Here is a 25,650-nt window from a genome sequence, read left to right as displayed (position 1 = left end):
TACGCACGCTTGCGCTTTGACATAGTTTAGGTGTCTCCTTCAAGCAAGGCAGTTGCGGTGTCCACAGCAAAAAATGTGAAAAACAAACAAAAAGCAAGAAACATGCTTTGGAGGTGACATGGAGCTACCTTTTTGTCGGTAGCTTTCTCAGTGTCAGTGTCAGTTTTGCGCACGTCCCTCTTACTATATGGTGCTTCGTGGCAGCAGAACCAATGGAAAATAGCAACGCGTGCCGAGAGCCATCAGTGACGTTTTCGTGGATAGATCATATAGTGACGACTTATGCAGAATGGTTGATTTTGGGGCTTTCACTATAATGATCTTCCAGAATAACGAACAATTTATCGTGATCTCCTAAAGTGCGTTATATCGAGATTTCACTATACATATTGCAAATGCCTGTCGGGACCAGAGGACGAGTTCGAATTACCCAGTTTTCAAAATTAACCTGGGTTGAATTAATGAGGTTTCAGTATATTTGTGTGGAACAGGAATAATCTTTCAGGAGTCACTACAGTAGTGCTGTAGTTAAAGATGCAAACATACCTATCTGCCCAAGTTGCTGCAGTTCTTCAGTACATTTCAAGTGCTACCTGTATGTAATTTGAGGCAGTAAAGGCGCACCACTACTTTTAGGCTATGGTACCCACTTTGCCCGTTTTACAATGCACAAGGAAATGGGCAAGGCGGAGTGAAACACGCAGTACTGACCTGGTATTCTGTCTCCTCGGTGGTCCATGGGTCCCGGCATAGTGGTGATGTCATGCCCAGCACAGCACAGCAGAGAGATTCGCCCACGGTGAAGTGCACTTCCACGTCCGCACTCTACAACCCACAAGGGCACATGTACGATTCACAAATGCGCACTCAACTACTGCAGGACAGAGACACAATGTTGCCAGCCAGACCAATCTGCCATGCATTCCATCTACGTACACTCAGCATCCGCATGAAGTGGAACACCAACAGCGATACTTGCCAAATGTGCAAGTCAGAACCTCGCTCGCTGCTATTTCCTGCATAATTGTCACTTTGATGAATGCTGTTTATAGAACTGTTTTGTCTTTAAGCAGACAAGTAAGGACGATTACCAGCCTGAAACATAAATGTAGGGCTACTAATTTCATGCACTGCTTTCATGGATAGGCTCAACGATAGCATGCACTTGATTTTTAGTTAGAAATGAAAAATAAATGTCTTTAATTGTAATGCACACATACAACTCGATATTGATACGCAAAAAATGAAAAACGCAATGCCATTGACCAAATTTTCGTATTAAGAAAAAAAGTAATGACAATTGTGCTGGCAGCTGCAAGCGCCTTGAGACTTTTGTTACAGTGTAGCTGTGAGGGTACCGGTCCGATGCCAGTTGGTGTAGAGTCGCAGGCACGAGACGTTAGGCAACGGTGTGTGGTGGGGACAGAGAACATGGAAGGCATGTGTGCGCGGTCGGCATGCGGAGAGCGCGCAACAACAAACTGAGTTGAGTCGGCGGAGCAAGCTGCGTGTGGTGTGGCAGGACGGAACGCAGACTGCATGTGTGCGTGCACCGAGGATTTCCCGAAATACAGAACGTACTTGACAAGTGGGGGTTCGTCCGACCGGACCTAACATTAAGGACCAAGAATCGTAAAGGCCATCCAGCCAGTTGTGCAACCACTCCTGCCTTCTGCGATCACTCAAGGACTGCTGGCTTCGACTTCCAGGACCAAAATGGAAAGGGAGTGACTCGCAGCTGATATAGCTCGAATTCTGCGCACCACGCCTCTAAACGACATGGTTAGGCCTGACGAGACAACTGGCATGGTTAGGCCCGAAGACACAAACGGCGCGGGGCCAGCGCTCAACATCAAAGGTGCACCCGTGCCACTGCCGAAATTCAGTGGCTACCAGGACCGACACTCGCTGCAATACTTTCTGGAGAGGTACTCAGAATACTGCGATATTGCGGGGATCCCCCCTGACCGCCATTTGCAGTTGCTTTGTGGGGATGCACGACTCTCACACACCCCCTGATATGTTGTTTTCCCGCACGGCTTGCGTGGCCTGGCGCCCGCGGCGGTCGAGTGGTACAAGCGCAGTGCGAGAGATGGCGCGAGTGTTGCGCTGCTAACGCCGCCGACAGGCAAGGTTACTTGGGCGCCGAGGGACAAGGCGCTTCCTCTTTCCCGGCGGGTCGGCGCACGGCGACCCATGCTTCTGCGAGACCATCTCGCATGGCTGCCTTCAAACGCGCCACCGTTGGCGTGACCGAAGACGCGAACGACCAGGCGTTGGGATCCAGGATGGGGCGAACATATTCGCTCGTTTTCCGGTCGCGGTAAGTCGGACTTCTAGATTTGTCGCGCGCCCATCGGCATGTTTTGTGGATAGCAACTCGGCTAGCAGGCATTGATCTATGAAAGGTGCAATAAATTCCCTTGTGATTGTTTGCACTACTGTATTGTCGTTCCTTTGTCCCAAGAGTACGGGAGGAGAACACCACATCTGGCGCCCAACGTGGGGCTCTTGGGGCATCGGACGATAGATTTAACAGTTTTGCTTCATTCGAGACCTTTGTTTGAACCCAAGTGTGGGCCTAGCGTGGATTTTGATCGCTAGCGTCGGCGGCGTGCTTTCTTGAGTGAGGCGACGGTGGCTGTAGTGTGTTTGAACATGTCAACGTGCGAAGCCTTTTCGCAAGTGTTTTTTTTTTTTATGACATTCGTCGGTACGAGAGCCACGTGGTCTGCATCCTGGGAGAGCGAGGCATAGCGCCCGCAGAGCATATTGGCAAGCCTGAAGCGAGTGAGTATGGAAGCCTCGTGGGTGGTCCGAATTTCTTATGTAAATATCTTCTATCTCTTTGACTCTGATGAAGTCGCGGCTCAGGGAGCCGGGTGGCCACGGGCTACGGGTGCCACTATGGGCTGACTGGTATTGCGGCCTGGCACCGGGCGCTCCGACACCGTCTGGGACGGCGGGCGCCGTCAACTCGGATGCTGTGTGCACCGAGCGGAGTAGGACCATCTCACAGAGCTGATGTCTCCTCGCGGCTGCCTGCTTTGTGCTCATTTTGGGTGTTGTTTTTGGATGCTGGTTGTTGTCAGGGTAGCGACGCTTTAGGCCTAAGGCTTTACGAAGCTGCCTGTCGCACGTGGAGGGACACAACCTGGTGGACTGTGGCGTTGAGGTGTTGCAAGTTGCTTCCCTCATTCTAGTTAGCCTCGCAAGAATTGAAATTACTCGTTCGACTCAAGAAAGCGAGCTTCGTTCACGTGAACTTAGCATCTGAGTAGCTGCCCGATCTTTTGCTAGCCGAGTTGAACATCGTACCATGTGGGCGATGCGCATGCATAATTCATCTCCCTTGCACTACTTTAGTGTTTGCCGAGTGTGTTGAGTGTACGCAGCGTGATTGGAGTCACCCCTGGCTTGCTGTCACGTGCACATCGTCTGCGCTGCTGCCCCGGACTACGATCGAGCCACCCCGGGCGATGGTGATGCTGTGGCCAGTTCAGCGCAGCGACTTCGGCGGCCTCCTGTATCCAGCTCACAACCCTTGGCGACGGACAAAAGAGCCGGCGGTCACCGACAGGTATGGCGGCTCTTCGCAGCAAGGCGCGTCGGCGCGAGCGACGCTTGCTCGTACCGACTACTGCGTCGTCGTCTCCGGAAGTCCTGGCCTGGAATCGAGCTGTCGAGTCTGGAAAGCTTCTGCTGTGACCGGCGGACGCGAGCGGTGTACCCAAGGACAATGTCGGCTCGCATGCTATGGACAGCATGTGGACATTTCTTCGGCGCGGCCACTGTTGCATGTACTATCTTGTTCGCGAAGCACGGGTTAATGTTAGACCGTGTCACATGTTTCGCCGGAATAAGAAGTGATTTAATGTTGGGGGGATGTGGAGATGCGCGACTCTCACGCACCCCCTGATATGTTGTTTTCCCGCACGGCTCGCGTGGCCTGGCGCCCGCGGCGGTCGGAGTGGTACAAGCGCAGTGCAAGAGATGGCGCGAGTGTTGCGCTGCTAACGCTGCCAACAGGCGAGGTTACTTGGGCGTCGGGGGACAAGGTGCTTCCTCTTTCCCGGCGGGTCAACGCACGGCGTGGGCGTCCCGCGCGCACGCGCGGGTGTTGGTGTTGGGATCCAGCATGTTGGGATCCAGGTGTTGGGATCCAGGATGGGCCGAACATAGTCGCTCGTTTTCCGGTCGCGGTGAGTCGGACTTCTAGATTTGTCGCGCGCCCATCGGCATGTTTTGTGGATAGCAACTCAGCTAGCAGGCATTGATCTATGAAAGGTGCAATAAATGCCCTTGTGATTGTTTGCACTACTGTGTTGTCGTTCCTTTGTCCCAAGAGTACGAGAGGAGAACACCACAGCTTCCACCAGCGTTGCAGGGGTCAGCCAAACAATGGTGGCCCTTTTGGCACTTCTGGCAGCGGCAGTTGTAGTCGCAAGCAAGTCGCTAATCTACTCCTACTTTTGCCGCAGGACAGCATATGCGGAACAACCTATAAGCTGAAGCAAGGAAAGGCTATTACCTTTGCACGTGCGGTGCCCAGCTGACCACCTCGTCACGACAGTGACTGGTCTGCTGCGTCTACCCTCTACCGGCCAAGTTCCAATATATAAGCAAGCATCGTTGGCACTGTCCCTCACTTTTGGCAGCAGCGGTTGCAGTCGCAAGCAAGTCACTAATCTACTTTTGCCACAGGTCGGCCTTTTATTTTTTCCCTTTGCTTTCCAACCATATTTTTCTCTGTGTATACCGCTGCCGCTGCTGCCGAATTGCATACTGTTTACACAATGGCAACCAATGCTGAGTTGGCAAAAGAAATGGACGCTTTACGTGCTGAGGTTGCTGTGATGCGCAACAGCCTTAACATGTTCAATGAACTTTACAAGATGGTTAAGAAGCAGAATACCGACCTTGCTGTGAAAAACCGGGCTCTGAAATATGAAAATGGCCACTTGGCATGCAGGGTTTCTGAGCTGGAACAGTACTCCAGACTAAATAATGTAGAAATAAAAGGTGTCCCTGCAACCAAAGGTGAAAGCTGTCTTGCGGTTGTTAAGTCTATGGGTGATGCTATAGGATGCAAAATCGCTCCTGAGGATGTCGATACTGCACATTGCGTACCAGCCAAAAAAGAAACAAATATTATTGCACGCTTTCGCTCCTGAGAAAAAAAACTGAGTTTGTGAAAAAGGAACGCAAGGCTCACTTGACCACTGCAACCCTTGGGCTTCCACAAAAGGATCGGAAGCCCTTATGTGTAAACGAACATCTCACACAAGAAAGAAAGCGGCTGTCTGCACAAGCTCTTGAACTGAAAAAAGCAAGAGGCTGGAAACACCTCTGGACAGACCACTGCGTAAACCAGATGCGAAAAACAGATGACAGCCGTGTCTACCGTATCTCTAGTACAGTTGATATTGCTGTTTTTACCTAGCTTACTAGTGTTTGCGGCTGCGTATCTTAAATCTGCGCAAGAACGTTTTCTTGCCAGGATCTTAAAAAATATTTCAGTGATGAAAATCCCCAGTTATCGCTGATACATTTTAATAGTCGTAGTCTATGAAAAAACTATAACAGCCTCATAGCATTTCTTTCTATACTTAATCACAACTTCTCTTTTATCTGTCTGTCTGAGACATGGTTGTCACTGGATGGTAGAAATTTATATGCACTACCAGAGTACTATGCAGAGTACTGCTATCGTGCTATGCCACGTGGCGGTGGATCTGCCATATTTATTAAATCATCACTGACATACAAACGCCACAATAATCTTGCCTTTTCTAACTTGCTCTGCGAGTCTACATGGTTAGAACTTGATCAGCGTGTTTTTCCAATTGATGGCCTGAACACAGTGTTAGCGTGCATTTATCGTTCCCCATCATCGCCATACTCTGAGTTTTGTCTACAGTTTGAAAAGTTGTTGCACACTGTTGTGAACAAAAACGAAAATGTCATTATCTGCGGATACATCAACATAAACATTATCGACCCTAATAGTCCATCATGTTCTGATTGTCTCGGGTGTTTTCTTAGCTATGGCCTTGCTTATTTAATTACTTCTCCAACTAGATGTGACATGGCAGGATCTAATACGTTAATTGATCACATATTAACCTACTTTATTAGATTATACAGCTGAAGTCATCGAGCACAGCATGACCGACCACTACCCTAAATTTTTTACTTTAGGTACAGAAAATTTTAAATCGACTGAAAAGAAAGAGAAAGAACATTTTGGCTCTCAAAAATTTATCTCAATGATACAGTAAAATGACTGGACCGCCGTACTCTGTGAATCTTGTGCTGAAGAGGCTTGTCAGTTCTTGGCTGAAGTTACACGCTGCATTCATGAATGCACTACCACATCTACCGTAACTCGTTTCTTCAGTTCCCCTTGAAAACCTTGGGTCCCGAGAGCGCTACTTCAATGTATCTTGAAGAAAAATCGGCTCCACAAAAGGGTAATCTGTGAGCCATTTAACAGTCAACTTAAATCTCGTCTCAAAAAATATTCTAACACACTTGCAGCTGTACTTAAATGTGCCAAACGAGATTACTTTGAATAATGGCAACAATATGAGGCGCAGTTGGCAGGTCATCAATGAATTCTTTAATAAATGTCATGAGCATGTAACAAAAACGAAAACTGAGACACGAACATACTGCCACTCAGCTGATATAGCAAATGCCTTCAGTGAGTATTTTAGTAGTACTTGCGATTCTCAAACAGATCCCTCATTACCGACATTGCCTCGTCATCTTCATTATTTCTACTTGCGACCTATGAATGCAAAGGAAGTTCTTCATGTTATATCTTCGCTTAGGTCTACTGGACCTGGCCTAGGCTCTGTTCACTCATCTCGTATTAAGTTAGTTTATAATGAACTGTCTCCTATCATAGCAGATATTGTTAACAAAATGTTTAAAGCAGGCACATATTCCAGTTCTCTGAAAGTTGGTAAAGCAACAACTGTTTACAAAAAAGGCAATCGTGAACTTCTGAGTAACTACAGGCCTATTTGCATTCTTTCATTTTTCAGTAAAATATATGAACGACTAGTTCACACACGTTTATCATCCTACCTAGCAAAATTTAATCTACTATCACCTAAACAGTATGGCCTTCGGCAGGGTTGCTCAACTGAGCTTGCGCTTCTAACCTTCACTGATAAAGTCAAGAAGGCAATCGACCAAGGCTTGCTGGTTGGAAGTGTATTTATAGATTTAACAAAAGCTTTTGACACCATTAATAACAAAATTCTAATATACAAACTTGAATCTTATGGCATAACTGGCCTGCCCCTTCAGCTTATTTCTAGATACCTAACCAATCGTACCCAAGTTTTTCAGACTGACGGCAAACTCTCATCTTCTAAGAACATATATCAAGGCATTCCTCAGGGCTCGATTCTTGGCCCACTGCTGTTTCTACTATTTAATAACGACTTACCTAATGTTCTGACCTCTATTGACTGCATGTTGTATGCAGACAACATGACTATTTTTACGTGCACTAATAATGTTGAGGAGCTACAACGAAATGTTAACGTTGATCTGCATAACACAACTTCCTGGTGTCGAAAGAACATGTTGAGCATCAATCTACTTAAAACGGTTTTTATGGTTTTTCATTCCTTCACACTAATTTTGAAATCTATATCTGTGTGTCTTGACAACAACTTAATACCAATATCCGATAGAACGAAGTTTCCTGGCATAGTTTTAGACAGGCATCTGAAATTCAATCTTCATGAGCAGTCACTTGTCCATAAGATTTCTTTTGGAATACGCGCCATAATCAAAACCCGTTCATATTTTCAGACGCACATTATCAATCCCTTTATCATCCACACAGTCACAGCCATTTATCTAATTGCATATCAGCCTGGTTTAACACATACCTCGCTTACCTCAGCAGCCAACTTCAGCGCCTGCAGAATCAGGCACTTCGTCTCATGACTTTCAGCCATTTCCTATTCAATGCAAAGCCACTTTATTGCAGTTTAAACATTCATACTCTTCATCAGCTCTTTCAGCTAAAGTTAACAATCGTGATATATAAGTTATTTTGTAATATTGCACATAAAGATGGCTTTGTTACTGAAACTTTCGTAAATACTAACTAACACTACTAGGTTCTTATGACTCTATAATCGTCTTTTACCTAAAGTGCACACAAACTATGGTAAGTTCACAACCACATTTGCAGGAATAAAACTGTGGAATTTTATTCCACATACCCTTAAATCATCCCCCACAGAGCATATATTCAAGAACCAAGATACAAAATATTTTACGCAGCAACTTTCTTCATCCTAACAATTAACTTTTGTGATTGTAATAATAATTGACTTAGCTATTATACTACATGTTATATTACTCTTATTTTCGTTGTATTTTAAATTTGCAATGCTTGTTCATTACAGAAGTTTTCTTCGCAATTTTTGTCTTACTAAACAGCTTTGTATTTTCTTGTTTTTTTACAGTGTTTCTTGCTTTATCAAATTTTCTGTAAAGTGACCGCAACCAATGTTTGATCAGTATCTCATTGTCTTCTTTTCATTTTGTTCATTTATGGAGTCCCCCTGACAGTTTCCAACTTTGGGGCTCCCTGTGTAGTGCTAATTTTGTATACAGTTCATTGCAAAACTGACATCGTTGATGAAAAAAACTTGAATTAATGAATGAATGACTTCTCAGGTGCGCACCCTAACTGGCAGTATTTCGCGTTCAAATTCACAACGGAGTTTACCACTGTTGACTACAAGTTTATCCTAAAAGCATAGCTAGATCAGTGCACTCAGCATCCGGCAGAAAACATCAAGCAGTTCATTCATGTCATTGCCAAATACTATGACCGCATATCGGAGCCTGTTTCAGATGCCGAAAAGGTGGAACGCGTGCGGAGACAGATGCATCCGACATTCCATGACCTAAGAGCCAGCATGAGCTTCGCAAACCTGCAAGAAATGGCGAAAGTGGCCGGCCCTATCCTGGAACGCGCTTGGCATCACCTGCACTACGCATCACCGTTACCATTGCATATTGCACAAGCAGCAGCTGATTTGGCCTTCGTTTATTCATCTCCGCACATCACTGAAACGCGCAACCAAACCCTCGTGGCCCAGCAACGAGGGTGGCAGCTGCAGCCTGAGGCAGTTTCGGCTTCCGAGTGTCCACGGTCAACGACACTTCTCGCTGGAGACCCGGAGTGGAAACCCTCATCTGTGCCATTCGCTCGCATGCCAAAAACATGGGGCAAATATACTTTGACACCGCAACAACTCGAGAGAGCACCTCAGAACTTTGGGTTTTAAGCGACACACGGTATCACGCGATTCTAGCCACCAAACCGCAGTATCACGTGTCGGCGGTGTGGCGGTCTTGGCCACATTGCACGTCAATGCACTACTGCTAGACCACACAGCCAACCCCACTGTTTTCACTGCAATTCCCCAGGACACCTACAATCAGATTGCCCAGGAAATGGACGAACGTAGCCGCTTCTCCGGCCGATGGCTATGTGACATCCCTGCAAGTGCTCGCAACAGCCGGAAATAAAGAACCACTGCTTGGAGTGTGTCATACGTAAGTGCCGCGCATCGCCCCTAGAAGATCGAAGCGGCCACCAAGCGCCGTGAACGATGAGGAAGACAACGGGTGCACGAGCACGACAGCACGAGGGCGCGCTCGCGGTGTTCGATCCAGGCGGGCAGCAGCTCCGAACTCCTGGGCGGAACGAGGCGAGGGTTCCTGCCAGGCGATACGTCCGTGGCAAGGCGCGGAGGACCGCGGAGCCGAGCGTGGGCGTCCCAGGGCCCCTGCTGCCAGTGCTCGAGACGTTGGCTGACCCGAGGGCCGCCGGTCCCTGAGCTGCCGCACCTGAGCGTGCCGAGCAGCGTTTCAGTCTGGCACAGATGTTGCTATGCTAGACGAGGTCCTAACGTGTGACCGCCGCACGTGGATCGCGAGCGGCGCACGAGCTGGGCACCGAGGTCGTGCTGGACGTGCGACTGTAGCACGTCGGTCGCGAGCAACGTCCGAGCCGGACATCGAGGACGTGCGGAGCAAGGCGTTCCCTGGCTGCTGCCGCTGCGGCGTCCGAGCGTGCCGAGTCCGAGAACCGTGATGAACGGGGCCCGAGCGTGTGGTCGTCGCGGCCAGCTCCAGCACGGGAGACCGCACGGTGCCGTGACCAGCGAACTGTGAGCCGCGCAACCCGGGACTGTTTCAGCCCGTGGACACACGGACTGCAGTTTCTGTATATATTCTGGCTGCACTCTCTGTACATATTCATATGTTAAAGGTTGCTTTGAGTTTTATAAACGCGTATAAATGACTCCCTGTCTTTCTTCCGCCTCACTGCGCACTGGCGAAAGTGCCGAACAGTCCTAATCACCACAGACTGTTTATTGGTAACAGTGTCCTTCATGCACTGATGGACACTGGGGCAAGCGTGGGCTTAATAGGTAGCCGTGCCATCGCAGCGGCCAGGCGCGCGGCAGCCACCTTCAGGGAAGAAGCACGAACCCCCAGGCTTGCTCAGGCCTGGTCACAAACTGCAGAATCGGTTCGCTGTTGTATTTGTTGGCAAGGTGGATCCCGGAAGCAGCGTTTTTTTCTTTTGCCAGAGCTGTGTCGCGATGTTGTCCTTGGGCAGGATTTTCTTGAGGTGGCAGGTATTTCTCTCCACATGGGCTTCGGCGAACGGTCACTATACTCTGACCCATATGGGCTCGTCAACGTTAAAAAGGCACCGAAGCGCCGAAGTCAAGAGAGAGAAATTCTTGATGGGTGTATCCAAGATTTCCTGGGCCAAGACCTCACTGAGCCCTGCTCCAGTTCTTGGACCAGTGCCCCTGTATTAGTAAAGAAGAAAACTGGAAGATATCGCCTTGCGGTCCACTACAGACCCTTAAATGCAATCACAACTGTGTAAGTATATCCGATGCCCCACACAGACTGGGTACTGGCTCAGCTCGGCTGCACTAGGTGGTTGACGAGCCTCGACCTTGCTCAGGGCTTGTTTCAAGTGTCGGTTGCTCCTGAAGATGTACCGAAGACTGCATTCCTGTGCCATAGAGGAGTGTTTCAATTTAAGCGAATGCCATTTGGGGTAACAGGTGGGACGGCATCATTTCAGTCTCTCATGGACAAAGTGTTAGAAGGCATAAAACACAACTACTGCATGGAATTTCTTGACGATGTGCTCATTTATTCAGAAACTTCTGAGGACCACCTACAACATATCGATGAGGTACTACGAAGAATTGGCTCTGCCGGTCTGACAATCAATCCCAGCAATGTTACGGGCTGTGAACAGGCATTAAAGTTCCTTGGACATGTAATCTCTCCAGGCAAATGTCAACCTGACCCGGATAAGGTGCGAGCGCTTGCAGAGTTCCAATGCCCAAAAACAGTCAAGGAGCTCCGAAGGTTTTAGGGCCTTGTGGGATACTACAGAAATTTTATCCCCTGGTTTTCTGACAAAGCCAGACCCCCGTCAGCTCTCCTCAAGAAAGGAGCCCATTGGGTTCGGGGTGCCGAGCTAAGGACAGCATTCGAGACTCTGAGGCTAGCGCTGGCAGGAGAGGTGGCTGTGGTATTGCCTGACCTGAACAGGCTCTCTGCGATTGAAACAAATGCCATTGGCAGTGGCATATCTGCAGTGTTGTTGCAGGGAGTCAAAGGTGAACTCAGGCCTGTGTCGTTTATAAGCAGGACCCTCAGCGCTGCTGAAAAGAACTTTACTGTTCAACAATCAGAATGCCTCGCTGTGGTGTGGGCTGTCAATAGATTCCGACCGTATGTAGAATGCACATCATTTGAGGAGCATTGTCACCATGCATGATTGGATTGGATGTTTACAACTGAGCAGACATCGTGCAGAGTGTGACGTAGGGTGTTGAGATTACAAGGGTTGAAGTGTAGCATAAGGCATTGTAAAGGACGAGGCAACATCCCAGGTGATGCACTAAGCAGGTGCCCCATCCCAGCTGCTGAATTTGCTCAGCCTTGTTTGGTGCTGGTTTCCAATCAAAGTGCAAGAGCCACAACAAACCATTAGTTTTGAACTAGCAGCCCCTGTTGACGTGACTGATGTGTCTCCACTCACCGACACTGCAAAGTTCCAGTTGAAAGAACGCAAGGATCCACTTCTGCTGCAGCTGCTGCAAGACTTAAAGCCTGGCCTGCTACCTGGTGATGCTAAAGAGTCCAAGAGGGTACAGGACCTAGCTGATGACACCGAAATCTTGAACAATGGTATCCTTATGTACACGGTCGGTGAACGTAACGTCGCCTGGCTTCCCCAACACTTGCAAGACATGGCAGTAAAAATGGAGCATGACCACCCTCTAAGTGTGCATTTAGGCTTTTTTGAAACTTGGAAACGTGTGAAGAGCCGGTTCACATGGCTCAGTATCTGCTCCAATACCTCCCGTTACAGCCGCAGCTGCCAGCAGTGCCAGGCTTTCAAACCTCACTGGCAAAAACCAAAAGGACCGATGGTCAGTTCATGGGCCACCCACCCAATGCAGCAGCTAAGTGTGGACCTTATTGGGCCACTGCCCGCAACCCCTCGGCGCCACAAATACATCCTGGTGGTGCTGGACAAGCTCACGAAGTTTGTGGTGCTTTTCCCATTACGTGCGCCTACCTATAAATTGATAATCAATAAAATGATCGATGTCTTTTGCCGGCATGGTATGCCCGCTCCATCTCTAGCGACAATGGCAAACCATTCATAAGCAAACTGTGGAAAGGCATTCTCCAGCACTGGGGAATCAAGGAGAGCCACACAGTCCCATACAGACCAGCAGGGCAGATGGTGGAATGCCATAACGTAATGGTTAAACAGTGCCTGGTGGGCTACAGCACTTTCCCCAGGGACTGGGACAAAAGGTTGCCCGAAGTGGCATTTGCAATGTGCACGTCTGAAAGTGTAGTTACTGACTTTATGTTTGCCTTCTTGTGCTATAGCCGGGAGCTACGGAACCCATAGAGCCATCATAATCAGGCAACTGGCATCAAGGTGCCTCCTTATGTGCCTCATGCCCTGGCTGCAGAACTGGATGTGTACCTTCGAGATGCCTGGGCCTTTGCACAGGACCACCAAACTTTGGCAAAAGCCAGCCAGGCAAAGTATAAGAACAAAAAGCACACTCCAACTACCTTCCAAGTTGGAGACTTGGTTCTCCGGGACCCGCACCCATTAGGTAAGGCAGCCATTGGATTCACCGCCAAGTTTGCCCCATGATGCAAAGGGCCATTTAGAGTGACTGCACACATTGGACGCAATACCTACTATACTGGCCTCACGGATCGCACTTGACAGGATCAAAGTGTCTGCTGTCCAGCTAGATAACGGGTTGAACACAGTTGAGCATTTAAAACAAACTTTAATTACACTAAGAAAGTAAAAAAAAGCAAGTCAAAAATACACAAAATGTTCAGTTTTTCAGCCTGTAAAAAAGTGGTCCTGTCTCTAGGGCCGTGCCCATCCCACGTTTTTCCAACCACGGTTTCCATTCTCGTCGCCGTCTCCCAGGCGTAGGAAACATGACCCGACACCTCAAAGTGTCGTCACTGGGTCACTTCCAGGAACCGAATGGAGGGAGTGGGTCCTTTTTCTCGCGCACAGGTCGGAGTTTGCAGGGGGTCAGGGCAACAGAAGGCAATAAAAATAAGGAAGGCTCACTTCCTTCTTGAAAGAAAAGTCCGGCCGTGCGTTCGCGATGCGCAGAGAACACCTACACACTCAGAGACCCAGCTACAGGGAAACAGGAAGGCCTTGCTAGTGCAGACCAGCTGAGCCCTTATCATGTGCCTTGGAAGCTCTCTTCACAGGATAAAAGGGGATCTGTGAGGGTACCGGGCTGACGCCAGGTGGCGTAGAGTCGCAAGCACGAGACATTAGGCAACGGTGCGTGGCGGGGGAGGGAGAACATGGAAGGCATGTGTGCGCAGTCGGCATGCGGGGAGCGCGCGGCAATGAACTGAGTGAGTGAAGTAATCGGCAGAGCAAGCTGCGTGTGATGCGGGGGGACAGAACGCAGACTGTGTGTGTGTGTGCGCGCGCCGAGGATTTCCCGAAATAAAGGACGTACATGATAAAGCTGTAGAGCGTCTTCATTTTAACCATACTTTTCACTACTGCACGCACATTTTGATTATTCTATTTTTTCAATTATAGGTTGATTTCTTTTTTCTTTTTTCGAATCTGCTATTAAAAATAAGTTATCAGCCTATATGTGTGCACAACGTTAGCAAAAAGTAGCAACCTAATGAAGTTTCTCCGTTGCACCTGCCGTAAAGTCAGTCAGGAGATTATCCAGACTGGCTTTAAGAAATGCTGTACCGTAAAACCTCGTTATAACGAAATAGAATATAACGAACTAATGGAGATAACGAAGCAATCGTGATTACCCTTGAAGTTCCAATAGATGCCCATGTATTGAAAACATGTTTTAGCGAAACTAAAATTTACTCACAATGGGTATAACGAACTTTTTTTCAGAGCGCATCTCTTTGGCGCCCGTTCCTGCGTTTCGCAGGTGCCATCGTGCCCCTACATAACCAGCTCCGTAGCCGCGGCCAGCGCATTGCTCTAGCTGTGCGTGCTCCTGGTGCCATCTCTCGTGCACAGCATGAGCCTTACTCTCTTCACTCCACCTCCATACCACCCATGTGCGGCGGCAATCAGAGTGCCGGCTCGGTGGCGGCTGATCTCGATGATGTGCTGCTGTCCAAGCTGAAATGCATAGCTACCGCAATTTGCCAGTGTGTGTATCCCATCCCCCCTCCTCTCCTCCGTGGCGGTAACCGTGCAAGAGTGCCCGGTGTTCTCCGGTTGAAGCGCCGGCGCGGTATCAGCAGATCACGGTGCGCGCTTCCCAAGCCGAAACACAGAGCCACCTTCAGTGGACTCGCTAGCAGCATCAGCAGCGTCAGTCAGTCACTGCAATCTCTTCACCATGCAATGTTCCTATGCACCTGCGCGCTGCCTCCCGCAACTTCTCGATAAGCGAGGCAGCTGCGCCAAGCTACGCTCCCTTTGCGGGGGCTGGTGCGAAATGTTCCGCACCAGACGGATTGTCCGAGGCTCACAGACAGTTTATATTATAAAATCCACCTGCCTATACAAGTAGTTTATTCTTAGCCAGTTATTTCTGAGCCATGAGCGACGCAACCGGTGGAAGTCCTTAGTCTGCGCCTGCTGCTAGGTGAGCTGCCCGAGCAGAGGCCCAGCGCCGTCGCCAACAGAATCCAGAGGTGCACTACGCCGAACCTGGCATTGGTGCAGCAAGTCTAGCATATATCCATCTATTTCTCCGACCACAAAGCTACCTTCATGACAATCAAGAACTGGGAGTGGAGTGTTTCTTGAATAAGTGAAGGATAAAAAGTTGTAACTGTGCATACATGTCTTCCTAGAGAATTATTTGCCTTAGTATATAGAAAAGCCAAAACAGCTAAAGAGCTGTGCTCATATTTCGCATTAGGAATTAACGTAATCATCGGAAATTCTTTTTTTTTTTCCACAACGAGCATTTAGTGACCATTTTGGCACCTGTCAGGTTATTAGACAGTTTTAGTACAGTCAACGACTGAATTTTCGGACATGCCTGATATTTCGGACGTCTTCGCGGCACCGCCACGAGCCCCATAGAATCAATGTATAAGGACATCTGAAGTTTCAGACGTTCAAACCCCCCGCCGTCCAATTTTCCAGACTTTTTGACGGACGGAAGGTCTTTTGGCTCCTCGCGCAGCGCCCTTGCGAAGGAAATCCACTCGCAGCCGAAGCACATCCCCGCTTTGAACCACAACTAGCCGAATCTAGCCGTTACACACCGATTTGGTCTGGCCACGCTGGCTATGTTCATCGCCGCACTTCCGCCTCCGGCAGAGTTTCCGGAGCGGCACCATTTTGTTTGTTTGTTTGCGCAAGCCACGTTTTGGCTAGCGTGGTGTGTGGTTGTGCTGTTGTGTCAAGAGTGCTCTGCGACGCTAGGCCTAGGTGCTCCGACGCTCGTCAGCGAACTCCACTGTTCGCAACTTGAGGATTTCGCTTGCCTTCGATGGTGCCCACTCCGTCTTCGTCGTCCTCACCGATGGCATCGAAGTGCGGAAAGCAGTACCGTCGTACAACGTGATCAACGACCTCCGCTCTGCTGGGGTTTCCATACCCACAGAAATAACTTTTGAACAGTTCGTTGACGCTGACAACGAGCTCCACTTCCGCGCAGAACTGACTGACGAGGAAATAGTCTGCAGGTTGTGGGGGATTCAGAAGACTCCGATGTTGAAAATGAGGAGCCAATGCCTGCACCGCCTACAAGCGCCGAGTTGAAGCGAGCACTGTTGACTCTTTCATCGGTGTACAGTGCCGACATGACCCTTGCTCAGATCGAGGCAAATATGATCGCATGAACCGGAACGCCGTCAAAACAACAATCAACAAGTTCTTCAAGCCACTGCAGCAATAACACCTGCTGCCCGACGATGCACATGTACATAATAAACCGGCAGTCGGCTGCATAGAGAGTTTTTTAACGCCTTTTTTTATAGCCACTTCACTGATGCTGTGGCAGGGTTTCGAAAACCTGTTACTTCGCCCTTTACCTTTAGATCTGAGAAAAAAAGAAAAAGGGTGCGTTTTTTTGCATGCATTCATTTTTCCGGACTGCCTGAATTTTCGGTCGTTTTTCCGTTCCCTAGAGGGTCCGAAAAATCAGTCGTTGACTGTGTAGTATACGCTATAAAATAGTGGGTCATCAGTGCGCACGCGCAGGATGCTGTACGACCCATAGCGTATAGCATACGCATGCTATTTTTCAGATACAACGTTAGCTTCTTTGCGTGGTTTGCGGAGTTTGTGTGAAACATGGTGGCAGTCCCAGCTGCCCACTTCGAATTGAATTTGGCATTGCTTTTGTAAAATGCACTTCATTCGTAGCAAATTATTGTGTAAATGTCTTTTGCTTAGTCTCAGGCTGCTTCGAATACGGAGTATTATGGATGACCTTGTGGTGTTTTCGAGATCGCTTCTCGTTTCGAACGAGTCGAAGCCTAACGAAAGAAACATTCGAGATGTCAGCACCACCAATCGCTACAGTCAGGAAATAGCCGCAACGACGGCATATGGCCTCTGAGATTCGAAGATCTCACAAGCCAACTAAAACTGTAAAAAACGTGCGCTGCTTAGCGTACGCTACACTATATTATATAGCGTATGCTATAATTTGCGTACTCTAAACTAAAGCTGTCTAATGTCTTATAGCGTGCAACGTTTGCGTCTCCCGTGTGCGTCTCCCTGCCTCCCCTTTCCCATGGAACTGGTGGACCCACCCGCTCTTCCGTTGCGTGCGTGAGGCGGTGCCAACTGCAGTTTTGTTGTTGCTTGTCATTGCCTTCTTGCGCATCAACGATATCAGTGTTTCCATTCGCTCGTTTGTGCGAGTTCCCACTGCCAGAAAGGAGATGGACAATGGCAAATGGAAGCGCAAAACGATATCAATCAAGCAGAAGGAGGCTATGCTGAAAGCTGTCAAGTCCAGCATGAAGAAAAAAAAAGTGGCCGAAGATTTCGGCACAGTGGTGAGCATGCTGTCAACGATTTTGAGCAGCAAGGCTGTCACCAGTGCTGTCGCACGTGGCATAAAAGGCGGCAGAAAGAAGCTGCGAGCCCCCGCTATGGAAGCTTCAGAGAAGACGGTATTCAAGTGGTTTTTGGACACACGAGCAAGTGGCACTCCTGTGAGAGGGGCACTGTCGCAGCGCAAAGCGAGGGAGTTCGCGTGTATCATGGGGCACGACGATTTTGTGGCGAGTGTCGGCTGGCTGAAGCGGTTCAAGGAGCGCATGTCGTCAGCAGGGCTGTCAGCGGGGAAGCGCAGTCTGTCGACCGCAAAGCTCCAGTGGCGTGGGTGGAGAGACGCATTGGACAGCTGCTAGAAAATTGCAGTGCCAAGGATTTGTTCATTGCAGATGACACAGCCCTGTCCTACCACATGCTGCCGCACAAAACCCTGGCCTTAAAAGGTGAACGCGGCCAGGGTGGTAAGCAGAGCAAAGTCCGCGTCACCCTGTTGCTTTGTGCCAACATGGATGGGTCGGAAAAGGTGCTGGCCCTTGTGGTCGGCAAAAGTGCGTCACCGCAATGCTTCAAAGGCAAACGAAAGCTCCAAGTGAGTTATGTGTCCAACTGTAAGGCTTGGATGACGAGATAAATTTTCACACAATGGCTGCGGGAGTGGGTCGAGCGGCTGGGCAAGCTGAACCGAAAGATATGCCTCGTACTGGACAACTGCGCGGCCCACCACACAGCCACTGTGCTCAAAAGCATAGAGCTATGCTTCTTGCCGCCAAACTGCACTGCAGTTGTGCAACCCCTCGACCAAGGAGTTATCATGAACTTTAAGTTGGGCTACCGCACGCGTGTGATCGACCGGATACTGCTCAATATGAGCATGAAGCGAGAGTCCACGATCGACTTGTACATGGTGATCGAGATGCTACAGGCTGCTTGGATGGCTGTACCGGCAAGCACGATTGCCAATTGCTTCAGGCATGCCTTATTTATACCAGATATACCAGAGAAGGTTTTGAAAAAAATATTGCAAATTATACACTCAAATACACAGTACATCTGCTATGCTGAATCTTCATGATACAGCAGTTAATAGTACATCTTTCAACGATGCTGAAACTAGCACTGGTGCTAAAACAATGTAACAAGAGCCCTTTGTCCGTCACTTCCCACATACCGCAATGGGTTCTTCCGACATTACTCACCTCAACCAAGCCAGACTCAAGCAGCCCTTTGAGCACCTGGTGCACATGTGGAAAGTCCAACTGTCCCAGACACAGCAGGCCCAAGGTGCGAGCTGCCTCCTCCCGACACTGGAATTGAGCAGGGCACTTGCTGCTTTCAGACTTTTCGATATCCTCAGAAGCAAAGGATGACGAATACCATCACACTACCTGTTTATGTGTTTGTCCATACAACAAACTACTTTCGTGTTGTTTTGTATAAGAATCTGCTCCACTAGTGTCTGCTTGTGCTGGAATTGTTCAATGCCTTCACTTTATTTTTGTGATAAACACAGCTTCTGGTGACTGATCCAAAATGGTTTTTGTCTCCGTAAAAGACAATCCACTCTACCACCATGACTGACCCTGTTAAGCCCCGCCCTGTTGGGCTTTTATGCCTGTGCCCTCAACATATCTGTACTGTGCATTGCTGCGCTGAAAAAAAAAATTCAAATAAAGTTGGAAGCTCTCTCTTTCTTGCATACGGCAACGACAACCTTGATTCTATCTAAATGGATGGTACTGGAGTTCTTTTGCTCAGCATCCACTGGAATGATCTTAACAAGGTTTGTTGACCTTTAAAAAAGGAGTTAGGAGACTGTTACAGGCATATTTTTGATTTACGCTGTATTTTTAAAACAAAAACTGCTGAGAAGATGTAAAATTTCAAGAAAGACATGGAGCATTGAGTTTATGAATCTAACTCTGCATGATATCAAAATTGTACAGACTACATTTTTTGGGACAACTAAAACAGACAAAATGTGCATGTTATACATCACCCTGAATCTGTGCGACACTGAAAAATTCATGTAAGCTGTACACTAATATATCATATTTGTCCATTTTTACAATATATAGTCGGTGCTCACAACCTATGTGGATCAAGGCAAGGCTGCAGCAAAGAGGCTTGTTCTGAAGTTGTCAACTCCTATGTGCTTTTACACAATTTACAGGGACTGACACACTAAACAATGGAAAAATTACTTTGGATAAGAGGCTGTCAATCAAAGTATGCACACTAATGGTGCAGATATGGTAACTACATTTGAAAACCTGTGGTACTCTGCAGGCACTACGAAGGCACTGCGACAGAGATAGGATACACGTGACAACACCCTTACAAATGTAACCATTAAAAAACACACCCACACCAAATAGTGTGTCAATAGTTAGCACAAACACCAAACACTGACAAATGGTTGCATATTGTCATGCAAATGTTTTGCTGCACTGAGGCAAGTGCTCCTAGTGCAATGCGCCTCACACAACTGTACCACGTACACAATATTCTTTCCTCAACCACTGCACACGACACCACAGTGCTGCTTTATTGTTTGAACATCTGTGCACCCTTCTAGATGATTTCTGATGTCACGTTCTCCACTAATGCCATGAATGCACCAACGCTTCGCAGCCTGTATCTAATTGTGATTTCTAATTTATTTAATTTACTCTAATTGTGCAAGGCAGTTTTCAAGATTCACATCAGAATGTACATGGATACCACTAGCTCTGTGCAAAGCTTCAGCCTAATGTTTTTATTTGTCTGTTTGCAGCGATCAATTACTATTTACAAACACACATTCATGCTTTATAGGGGGCTGTTTGCTAGCCAATTAATGTGACTTTGGTAATTAATTGTGCTTATTCTCTTTATTGTAGTGCATTTCTGATATAACACCCAACAATTTGTAAATACTCCACACTGTATCTGTGCAATTTTCCAGCCCAGTGCCTCGTCTGCAACAACTGCTCACAGACCACGGAGCGAGTACAGTAGTACAGTCTGCCTGTCTGAATGTGTGCGCACACATGGGGATGTGAAAGGGCAAATCTCACACTGACTGCCAACACCGTCAACGCGGCACGGACACACACTCTGTTCAGCATCCCACCTTGGCAGGTGCCTTGGCATTGTGCAGCAGGCAGGTCAGGGCGTGCACCAGTGCACCTAGCGTGGCTGGCAGCCCACTTTGCACCTGACCTGGGGGCAAAGGCAGTGCCAGTGCTGCACCCAGCTGTCCCAGGGCCACACACGAGGGCAGCACCAGTGGCCATGTGCTTGTGCTCTGGGCTTGCACTGCATGATAACAATGAATGCATCATAAACATGCGCAGAAGCTGCTCAGTTTAATCTGAAATCTGCAGTGCTGACACGGTCATGACAGGAGCAAACTTAAAGGGTCTCTGGGGTTGTCCTTGCTCAAAAAGACCACAGCAAAGCCTGCAAGTAGCCAAGCCTCACCAGTGAAAGAAAGAGCGAGCAGTGATTGGCCTGCACAGGTCACGTACATGCCAGCAACACGTCATTCTCCTTGCTGCTCAGTGAGGGTGAGGCACAGGCAGATCCCCACAAGGGCAACAGTCTCCATGCGAGCATGTTCTCTTATCTCCTCTAATATTAAACCAATTTTGAAACATTCTTGTGGTACGCCCCTCCCTACACGGTGCTCTACAACTTTCACTGCATAACCAAAATTTCCAGTTGGGCCTGGCAAAAGGCCTTTTAAATAACATGAGTTAAAAAGTGTTTTGCAGAAGCAATGAGAAATGATGGTCAACAAAAAAGATTGAAATAGGTGAAATAATCTAATACAGTCAGATCACAATGTGGTCGAACATAGACACAACAAATAATTGGGTTAACAAAATGGACCTAAAATTTGGTTGGTCTGGCTTTATTTCAACACTTTATTTCAATCAAGTTATAACGAAACCGAAAATGCGAGATCTGACACGGTATCAGTTATAATGAAGCACGGGTTTGTTAACAGAGCAAAATATGTATTCTGATAGCAAAAATTCAGGGTTCCCTGCTTACCTACCTCTGAAACCAACGATTAATGGCAACTGATATTTCAGACATCACACATTGTGCTGTTTTATTATTTAAACATAATTTGCATTCACAATGTTATGAACATGGCCATAAACAAAATTGTCACCATAGTGGCTCAGCACCAAACCACAACTTTGTTTGAGGGCTCCCAACAAATCGATATGACTTAGGCCTAGTGGCAGTACAGCTGTGAAGAAATTTTGTTAATGACCAGTAGAGTTGCTGGAAAAAACATGTCTTGTGAAGCTCACTGTCAACCATAGACCTCAGTCACAGAGCAAGAAACATTTAGGAGTGGAAACTCCGCTGTTTGCGGCGACCAGAAAAGGTCACAAGCCCGCGGAGCCATTATTATGCTGGCAGCACCTGGTGGCCTGGAACAAAATTACCGTCGTTTGCGGCGGTTGCCAGGGCAACCGCTGCAAACCATCAACCAGCAACCGCCGCCAGCAACCAGCAACCGCCGCCGTTCCAACCGTCAGGGCAATCTCATGTTTTAATGTAAATGTGTAAATAAATCCTGTAAGCCTAGTCCTGACGAAGAGCCAAGTTCCTCCCTACAACGCCGACCTCCAAACCTTACAGGGTGCGCATACGAAGGATGCCGCCGTGCATGCGTTCCTTTTTTTTTTTTTTTTGAGACTCGCGAAAGCTTATCGCCTTTGGTTGGTGATAAAATGAAGATTTGTGGAAGTTTGTCACACGTTTTGCATTTTTGACGGGCACACAACACCACAGTTTTCTTGAGTGCACTCACCTATGCAGTTCGATTACACTATGGACGTAAATATTAGTGTAAGAACAGGAACATTTGAGACTTGCAAAAATGATCATGTGTGCATTTTCTAAGCCTTGTATAAGCGTGTAACAATGCATCAGATTTTTTATTTTTATAAGTTTATTTTCTTTTTTTCGTTATTCATAATTAAGCAGTACATATATTCTAATGCAAAATATTTTTTCTCACTTTACGGTCACCCTAGAAGAATTACGGTAATTTTTTTTCAAAACAGGTCTCTCTGAAGAATTTAAATCGGCAATAAAAAAAATCGACTCTGGGCGGTCACATACAGCGACTCTCAAAGGATTAAAAGCATGAACTTATGCATTAGGGCTACGAGAAAAAAAAAACATATATAATGATACAGCATTCACCACATATCGGATATAACAATCAAAACCTTGCCTTCTGGATGGCATTTCCCATGCAGAATAATCGTGACATTTGCAGTGCTTAGTTCCCCTTAAAGAATGCAATATTATAACGGGTGAAAAGTTTGCCTACACAAGTTTGTATCAGCTGCCATTACTGTGCAGCATGCCCTACTTAGATGCCGATTGCGAAAGCCACAAAAAGCATCGCGAGTTGGTGCAGTGTGCCGCAAGATGGTGCCAGCTGCTTTGCACTCATGTCCCCCATGGTCATGCTCCGTGCGTCCAGAGTGTGGAGATGGGTTTGCACAAGGCTCACCCTACGAGCAATGGTCAGGGAAGGGCACGACGCTCCTCCACACCACAACGCACAAAGGCGCTAAGGCAGGGTTTGTCGTTGCTACTGACTGAGGAATGGGTGGTACTTCAATGGAGGAGTTTATGAGTGCTGACAGTGGTGCCTCCTTCTGCGAAGAAATCTCCAACGGGGCGATCGTTGCTGCAACAACAGACGGCAGTGTTGTGTGACGGAGGTGATGACAGCAACGGCAGTGACGAGATTGACATCGGCCCGTCTGTGGCACCCACACCAACGTTCACACAAAGTGCACTGTCGTCGATCGAGTCGCTCATTGATTTCGTGCACACTTAACTATTGCCGCCAGTGTTCACGCAGCTGGACGTGATGCACACCGCGGTTGTGAACGTGAAACATGTGTGAAAGCAAGTGCAGATTTCTATCTCAGTGTGCTTAACACTTGACCTGCTGTTTAGAGTGATTAAAAATGGCTTATCTTTCACAGCCTACTTTCTACAACATCTATTTTTAGCATAAGTGGCAAATTTAGTTTGGAACTACAAAGGTATGCTCATAGCACTTTTTTTTGCACCAGTCCAGATATACCGATAATCGGTTATAATGATCGGATTTTTCATTCTTCTTTATATTGTTATAAGTGGACTGTGCTGTATTAATCAAGATCTGAAGTGAAGGCGCAACAACGACAGTGGACAAAGAAGGAACACACACACACAGGGCCCACTTCCAATAATGTTGCGCCCTGTGTGTGTGTGTTCCTTCTTCGTCCACCGTTGTTGTCGTGCCTTCACTTCAGATCATGCTTAACCAACACGCCCAACTATCCATCCTAACGTGCACTATCAGCGACAGTGCGAAGTATGTTTATGCAATTTTTTATTGTTACTTTGCCACAAATACAGAAAGCTGCAGACAGAACATCAAAATCCACAAAATAACTCTTGCTGGCTGGTAGGAGGCATACTGCATACATTTCTTTCACTTGAGCCGGATTGCCTTTTTTTTTTTACAATGTCAACGTGTGTGCTTAAAACAAGTATTTAATACAGTCGAACTAGCTTATGACAAACTAAATAGTACCACAAAAAATGGTAGTTAAATCAGTAGTTCCTTATACATGGACTTGCCCTTCAAGTTGCACGAAACTTAATGACATTGTAGCTGGCACTGGCAATTATGGTTCGACACCGCTTTGTTCCAATAACACAATTTTCAGTATCTTCATTTTTGTTCCCAGCATTTATCCACATCTAAGTGCAAGTTTCCCTTAAAGACGTCATATAAAGAACAAAATGCAGCATCGTTGCCCCTTCAAAATGGCGCCCGGGCAGTTTCGACCTGCCATTCCAAAACTATGACCGCATCTTGGCGCCATTTCTTGCTTGGAAAGCTTGCATATATTTTACTGTCGGCTGGATTCTGCATATGACAGCAAAGCATTCTAGTTGGCTGGAAGCGGAAACTACCGAAGCATGCCGGCATTTTGGAAAGCTCTTGCCGTTACGGTCGCGGCATCAGCCACACACGCCCCGAGAGCTGCGAAGTCACATTTTCTATGTCGTTTCGTCATAAAAAACTGCGAAGTTCAAAAGGTAGAATGCCACGCAAACAGTTATCGGCAGCAACGTGAACGAAGTGTCAACGAACCGTAACTGCCAACAATTTGCAACTCTACGTGGCAGCAACGCAATCGTGCCGTGTTCACGCCAACTCCGGCCGCACGAATATCGACGGCGACACTCTAGCAGACATTGGTTTAAACTGCTCCGAACCATCCAAGCAGCACGCACAACACAGTGCAAGCGGTGTCGCAGGGAGAACTGTGTTAGTGCTGCCACCACAGCTTCCGAGATCACCATCGTGCCGTGAACTCCACACTACCACGCTGCTGTCGTGGCTGAGATGGGAGGCCACCAAACTGCTTCGCCCTGTAGCATCACGCTGGAGACGTGCCTCGAAAGCAAAGTTACCCTAGCATGGGCTGAAATCGAGCGACTTTTCTAGCGGCTTCTGAAACCAGCACTTCACTCGTGTTGACGATCGAATCTTTGTCGCAGTGGGTTTGCGCTGTCGCACCCGCACAGTTTGTTCGGAACTTCAAGTGCACCCTCCTTTTGCGTGCGATCAAGTTTAAAATATTCATTGTAACAGTACTGCGCCTTTGAAAATGTTCTTAATATCTGGATCCAGTTTCAATAGCCAAGGTGGTAAAATCGCAAATGCCGTGAAATGAGGCCATTATAAACGACAGATTGTTATAAATGGGGGAACGCGAGGTGGCGCCGAGGAGTACAGACGTGTTCGCATCGGCTCCGTCAATAATCTTGCCTAGTAGCGGTCAAAATCATGTGACCACCACGGAATTCGCAGGATTTGTATAGGAAGACACCAGGAACATGCTGATACCCCCTTTTTTGACAAGTGGACCCGGCTTCTTCCAAGAAGATAAGACCATTGCCTGAGCATGCCAGCCCGCCACGCTAAGCCTAACGGCGTAGCGGAGCACGGA

General features: G+C 47.7%; 1 protein-coding gene across 2 annotated transcripts in view; it reads right to left on the bottom strand.

The window, feature by feature from the left end:
- LOC135907568 (proteasome adapter and scaffold protein ECM29) overlaps positions 1-25,650 on the bottom strand; it is a 505,292-nt gene that overhangs the window by 217,526 nt on the left and 262,116 nt on the right. For both annotated transcript variants that reach the window (XM_065439250.1, XM_065439249.1), the window contains exons 18-20: positions 20,727-20,911; positions 18,811-18,918; positions 712-825 (exon numbers count right to left, since the gene is read on the bottom strand). In XM_065439250.1, coding sequence (XP_065295322.1) covers positions 712-825; positions 18,811-18,918; positions 20,727-20,911 — 407 coding nt within the window. The remainder of the gene's footprint in view (positions 1-711; positions 826-18,810; positions 18,919-20,726; positions 20,912-25,650) is intronic.

The sequence above is a fragment of the Dermacentor albipictus genome, chromosome 1 (genome assembly GCF_038994185.2).
Source record: "Dermacentor albipictus isolate Rhodes 1998 colony chromosome 1, USDA_Dalb.pri_finalv2, whole genome shotgun sequence".
NCBI classification, from domain to species: Eukaryota; Metazoa; Arthropoda; class Arachnida; order Ixodida; family Ixodidae; genus Dermacentor; species Dermacentor albipictus.
Note: the sequence above shows the minus strand (reverse complement) of the source record. Positions and strands in the feature narration are given on the sequence as shown.